We start from the raw sequence: 6,539 nt of genomic DNA, 5'->3' as shown, positions 1-6,539 counted from the left end.
TTACAAATTTCAGAATAATTTTTACATAAATTATTATCTATCACTTTTGTAGCTGATGGACTAGTGTCTGCATTAGTAAAATGGTATTCCAGCCCAGTTAACTTAAATTTATCGTCCGTCAAACGTAAGTCAACAAGCACATGGTTGAAATGGTTTCTATGGATTAACGAGACATGCCTATCATGTTTGAAATTACAGTGGTACTTTCTAACCTCCCCGTCTGCAAAATTACTGGATATCTATTTAATATGAATCAGCAGAGAATTGTGAGTAGATATAATACGTAAATTTATTAAATGATAGCTAAGGCATGACATATAGCAACTAATTCAACAGCAAAGCGTACTGAACGCAGATTAAGAGATCAACTCTAACTCTAAAAGGGGATGAGAGAGATAAAGGGGTTGCTGGAAGTTAATAGGTGTTTTCCAACTACCTATCATGCCTTCAGTTCGAGGGAAAAACACTGATATGCAAACAAGATTGCCAAATTTACGCATTTATGCGTACAAACGTACCTACAAATATCGGGTCAAATTACTTTCAGGCGGTATTCAATCATTTAAAGATGTCCAACAATACATCTACACATTTCTAACGTGAGCCTTTAGCAACCTTGTTCGAAACAGTGGATAACGCATGTTTTGGGATTGACAGTTAGTTTAAGGGTTGGTCATAGTTGAAAAGTGCGTGTAGAATTATTTCAATCCTGGAAACTGTTTTTTCTGCGTTGTGTCTCATACTCACGGCGGTCATGGAGAAGCATGCGCTATGTAGATTAAGGTCCTGAGCTATTTTTGTTCTCCCAACGTAGGAATAGCAGCTGTAAAGAAGCAATTCTCGTGAAGTTTTTGAAAAAGGATGAAAAACAAATAAGCAATGTCGTTCGTTTTTTTTTTCAAAAAGTGTCATTGGAGCAATTATGGAAAATGTGAACAAGTGCCAAGTTTGATGGGAAAACAACATAGCCATATTGGCAAGCACAATTTATGTCCAATATCTCGACAAATGCAGTTTTCATGACTTGAACAATCTCAATGCAAAATGAATCCAAAAGAGTAGAGAGAAATTAAGACAATGGCTTACATGTTGATGCTTCAGGCGAAAAGCGATTTAACTTCAAGAAATGTGAAAGTGTCGACTTGCTTGAGAAGCGTCCATTGAACTTACCCAGAGCTCCGCGCCGTTATAAAGATGTACTCGCTGGTCATGGCCGCTGCCTCGTCGCTCGTTAACTCCAGAAACCTGAGGCACGTGTTCTCTTCCCACACGGTCATTGCCTCGCGGATTATCTCCTTCTGAGAATCAGCTGAGAAAGAGCATGGAATGCTTTGTTTACAGTAGTTTCTGGTATGTTCGCAAGAACAGTAAATAACCAAAGTGGAGAATTAAGACCTGTTTCGCTCATGTAAGTTTCTATATCAAAACAGTTAATATTTCACACAAAAGTATTTGAAAACTGTATTTGGATCAGGTGATATCACCACTTACTGTGAGCTGTTTCATTGTTGGGGTCGTATGTGAACGGTATTGTAAGGCTCCACTTTAAGGACGCAAATCTGTCAAAATTGATGATTTTTCTTTTATGACGTCTGGAATGCTGCTCGTCAATCCTCCGCAGTAAAATCGGGTGCATGATCATATCTCCAGCCAAAATGTCTGTCACCTCGTTGTCAACTAATGGTGCCTGCGTAAATAGGATGTTGTCATACAATGCGAACGTGCAAAAAGGAATCCCGTTTCTATTTTGTTTCGATGCTTTCAGTTAATTATATATATATATATATATATATATATATATATATATGTATATATATATATATATATATATATATATATATATATTGAAATTTAAAACACTTTAAAATGTAAGAATATAATTTTGAGTAACTTTAAAGCCGGATATTCTGCTCTTTTTCACTCATTATGAGATGCAGCATGGCTAATGGTGTCTTCTTACTAGGAAAAAAATTATTGCAATGTATGTTTCGCGTGGACATGTATGCAATATACAACAAAGGTGTCCGATATTGGATTTTTCCCGCTAAATCGAGTTTTCTCCTATCACAAATTAATTCTCTCCCATGGATTCTGTGTTTTATATTTTATCTTATTAAATGATTTTGTTCTAAAAGACTGGTCGTCATTTAGACCGCCATAATATTTAGTACATTGGATAAACAGACATAGAGTACTCTTGGTTGACAGATTTTAACGTTTTGACTGTCGGTAATTGTGTGGACTCAGTAGCCTTACATGGTATGTAAACAAAGAAAACGTCACTTTTTTATATTGAAATAGGACATTTTTCAATTGTGGATAGTAATACTGAGATGTTTTCCCCTCACCTTGCCGACGCGAGTCCTCTCTCTGTTCTGAATCTTGTGCCACAGTCTCCGAGCTTCCTCATATTGGTCCGGGCTAAGGCCATAGTTCCGGTGGCTGGTAGCGTTCGGCTTTCCTAGATTTAACTGAAAAGTTCCATTCTTAAGTTTTTGCTGGGAAAATATATTGTTGTCGTCAGGTTGATTTACTTTCCTTTTTCACTGATTAGAAAATAATCGACCATAACGTCATTGGTTAACGTTATGTTTGGTGATTACGTCATCAGTCAATGTTATTTATCAGACCTCAAATATGCGGACATTAGGTCGTAGGCTATGCTACAAGTAATTATATATAATAATATCAAAGAATGCATGTTAGGTCCAGGTAATTGTGACGTCAAACTTGCAGGTGCCTTGTATAATACGTCAACGCTTTTCAGACGACAGTGGCACCGCCTAGAGGTTTGTACTAGTATATTGAGGTACCTTACTACTCTTTACACTTCTATATGTACCATCAATCTATCGTCCAAAATGCATGTTCATAGTCCAAGACATCTTGAAAACGAAATATTTAACCAATGCGTGAGACGTTGCTGCGCGTCGAGGAGGCAAGGATGTCCTTATAGCCACACAGTGACGAATGGCAGAATGCATTTATGTAGATATATGCACGCCCTGACGCTTGAAAGAAGAGAGTGTATCTCTCCTCCAAAACACACATGTGATGTGCTTTACAATAGGTGTATATTGTGTGACATTCTAGACAACAGACGAGCATCTTCCTCTTTTGTTTGTAATTCACTCCATTGGTGTAAATTAAAGTTTTTTTAGTCGATTAAAATAAATTGACTAGAAATTGAGTTTTGCTGGTGTATACGTCATATGAAAGTTATCACTTTTGAAATAATATTTTAAAGACCACTTTTTAAAATTCGTAATGACAAATTGAAGAAAAGCTATATTTATCAATTCCAGTACAAATTTTTATTCCACATGTACGACCATTCACTAAGGCATTTTTGCAATTTGATCAACACTGAAAAAAATACAGTTTAAATGTGAACTGTATGTGACATTTCCATTGTGTTTCAAGTACGCACTTTGAAATTTAAGACAGTTTTTTTGTAATTTTAAAACTAGAACAAGAAAAAATATATTTTGTTTACGTTCGAAATTATTCAGGTCGCTGTGATGATAATATCAGTGTATCGTATATAATATATAAATATTTTAGATAAGATAATCGAATTCGTCAATTTTGTGAGGTAAATTTAGAGCGACACTCTATGTGTAAAATTGAGATTGAAGCGTATGGTAAATATTCAAAACAAATTTCAAAAATGGGTTAAAGTAGGCTTGGAATATTAAATAAATTAGTTAATGTATTTACAATCGATATTAAATCTGTAAACAGTAACAAGAAACGTTGTTTTAAAATATATCAGACACATATATATGGGGTTATTTTTCAGAATAACTGTACTCACATTATCCTCCACGGAACCCATATCCATGTACAGAACCCTACCCAAACTCTCCTCGCCATGGTCAATTGGTCCGGAATCGGTCAGCACAACCGTGGCCAGAAGGTAAACTATCCAGAAATACATCTACTCGGACTGCAGGTAAGTTACCGTGTTCACCCCTTGTCCGAGAATTCTGCGCAATCCTCTTTAGTCACATTCGATTTTGTCGCGCTCCTTTTCCCGTTTCCTCTCAGGATGAATTATATGGGTTTCTATATAGTGCGGCATATACTGGTGAAGAATTATTGAAACGGTCCTATTGTTTGGTTGCTACGGCGCGTTTGAATGGGGACGAGGATCGCCGGGCCATGGTGCCAAAATTCATATTTTTGATTTATTGCCATTATCCTCTTCAGTTCATAAAGGGGGTTGAGGGCAGCAAAATGATGGCTGCCCTCTGAACTATCATATAGCTGATTTACAAAAGGTGTATGCACAGAGAAAAAGAAGTACCCGTCTCAACTGTTGGATAATACTACGTGCTTAAAATAATAATAATAAAACAATAAGAGAGAGAGAGAGAGAGAGAGAGAGAGAGAGCAAGTAGCTCATCATCACCTAACGAATAAATAATGAATATTAGATATCTGACTGGACATTCTAGTACTGTAGATGGTATGAATTTGAATTTTCACCTTTCTGTTTTTATCCCGCAAAGTTCATCAGGACACTTCAAGCTAAAGGTCATAGTTGTCATGTGACAGTCAGTCCAGTCGAGGTGTCAAGACCTCGTACCATCTACGTAAATGACTCCCAGTGTGATATTTAGTGCTAATTCTTTATCTGAAACAACTTCTGGTTGCGTCAAAATGCACTGCCCTTTACCTCGGCGCCTTATTATAGTCGAAGTCTCTGCTGTCACCTATGACGGAAGCTGTATTATATTGGAATAGAAGAGGAAATGGAAATGCTGTTTTCGCTATATTTAATCGTTATACTTAATCTTTATCTAAATAAAGTAAACATTAAGCTGGTCAATGTTACCAAATAATCTTTATTTTCGTTTTAACTTATTACTTGAACTGTATAACAGATATAAATATTGCCAAGTTTTATTATTTATTTATTTTATTTATATATTTATTGAGTTGATTAACAAAATTTTATTATTACATAAACTAACGAAATATTTTAAACTAAGGTACTAAAGTTACATCAACATTTGAAAATATATTTAGAAACAGGTATCATTTTTCGCGTTTTTGTCTGTGTATTGCCATAGAGATCCAAGTGCCAGCGCTTAACTTGTTTTCTAACCGCCTATACTATGTTGTTATTTAAAAACAATACTTTCATACTATTCAGCTACTCCACTAAACATTTATATGGATTTAAGACTTCAAATGAATACAAATTATTATTGTGAATTTTTAAATATTGAAATATTTGGAATGAGGACGTACCTCCTTCGTCTACGTGATGCATGTACGCCTTAAAGTTGCACAGGTCACAATACGGAGGGAGGGAAAATAAAGGAGGGAAATTTTTGACTCTGGATATTAATTTTTCGGAGAGTACTTTATAAACGTTTGAACATGATGCGTAACACTCAACGCCGGCACTGAGAAATAAATATTTTCTGTCACTGTCATTAATCTGGAGTGATGTATCACCGTCATCAGTGTGTACAAATTGTGCCTTCTTTGTATAACGACCACAACATATTGTTATGTAATTGAAACCTGATGATGAGAGAAATACAGAGACATAATAGCTGATAGAATGACACATTATAATAAACATGCATTAGAGTTCACATCACTGCCGTATTTCAATTGTGAATTTAAATAGTACGGTTGCTAAGGTGTGCTAACAAGAATGACATATATCTAGTATAGGTTAGCATGTAGGGATAAGCCCACAACGCACAGGGAGATATTAAGGGCGTGTTCCCATAGATTTTAGATCGATCTATCCCCGTGGGGAGTCTCACTAGATTACTGTCAAATAATCCGGCTTAAATGTCCGTCCCGCCTACTACAAGCTGTAAGGGGGTAATTAACTTTCGTGCCCGCTCGGCTGACAGCTATTTAGCGTGAACCCCCAGGGAGTTAGGTCGATCTAGTTTGGATCGATCTAATCTCTGGGAATGGGGTCTAATACAGCGGATAAAAATTAATCACGTCCGCGGTGTGGAACCTGGGAGTTCAGAGAGCCGCTTACATACATGTTTTGGATAAACAATTATATCAACGATATTTGTTAATATGTTCATCCCTTCAGTTCAGTTTTGACCGCTTGACTTGCTGATCTTGGGAAAAAGAAAAAACGTTTTTTTTTTTTTTTGTTTGTTTCTTGTGCTCCTGCTCACATTCCAGAACAAATAAAATATCTATCTCTTGCAGAGATACAGGGATGAAGTAATTTCAAAGGGAGTTCTATTTATGAAAAAGTGAACCTCCTTGCCCCTTTAGTTGACCCAATGTGAGAAATGGCATAGAACCAAGTTCGTATTTGATTCAGACAGGTATTTTTCAGCATAGAATTTATTTTTCTATTCTTTCTAACCCCTCTGTAGTTATGAACTCTTGAGTTTACTTGGACGCCCGTGGACTTGTGTGTTGTCTGACTATATTATTATCTTTATTCTTTTTTAAAATTAACAATGCGTATTTTTCTTTTCCCAACTAGCGCAATATGAAGGCGGCACTTTTTAGAATGCTTTTGAACATTCACTTTGTGT

At 36.1% G+C, this 6,539-nt stretch overlaps 1 protein-coding gene across 1 annotated transcript; it reads right to left on the bottom strand.

The window, feature by feature from the left end:
- Window positions 1-642: 642 nt before the first annotated feature.
- Window positions 643-4,104, bottom strand: LOC147760340 (zinc metalloproteinase nas-12-like). The gene is made up of 5 exons (XM_086994031.1): window positions 3,818-4,104; window positions 2,349-2,471; window positions 1,492-1,687; window positions 1,171-1,309; window positions 643-823 (listed from the first exon to the last, which is right to left on the bottom strand). Exons 1-5 carry the CDS (start codon window positions 3,938-3,940, stop codon window positions 658-660), a joined length of 747 nt encoding a protein of 248 aa, XP_086850157.1. The 5' UTR covers window positions 3,941-4,104; the 3' UTR covers window positions 643-657.
- Between the last annotated feature and the right edge of the window lie 2,435 nt (window positions 4,105-6,539).

The sequence above is a fragment of the Lingula anatina genome, chromosome 8 (assembly GCF_051362555.1).
Source record: "Lingula anatina isolate TDL-2025a chromosome 8, LinAna3.0, whole genome shotgun sequence".
Classification (NCBI taxonomy): Eukaryota; Metazoa; Brachiopoda; class Lingulata; order Lingulida; family Lingulidae; genus Lingula; species Lingula anatina.
Note: the sequence above shows the minus strand (reverse complement) of the source record. Positions and strands in the feature narration are given on the sequence as shown.

Excerpts from the sequence above, each read along its gene's own strand:
- LOC147760340 (XM_086994031.1), bottom strand. The coding sequence starts at position 3,940 with ATGTATTTCTGGATAGTTTACCTTCTGGCCACGGTTGTGCTGACCGAT. Across the intron at positions 1,688-2,348 it reads AGAGGACTCGCGTCGGCAAG|GCACCATTAGTTGACAACGA; the intron begins GTGAGGGGAAAA and ends CTATTTACGCAG. Across the intron at positions 824-1,170 it reads ATAACGGCGCGGAGCTCTGG|CTGCTATTCCTACGTTGGGA; the intron begins GTAAGTTCAATG and ends GCTTCTTTACAG.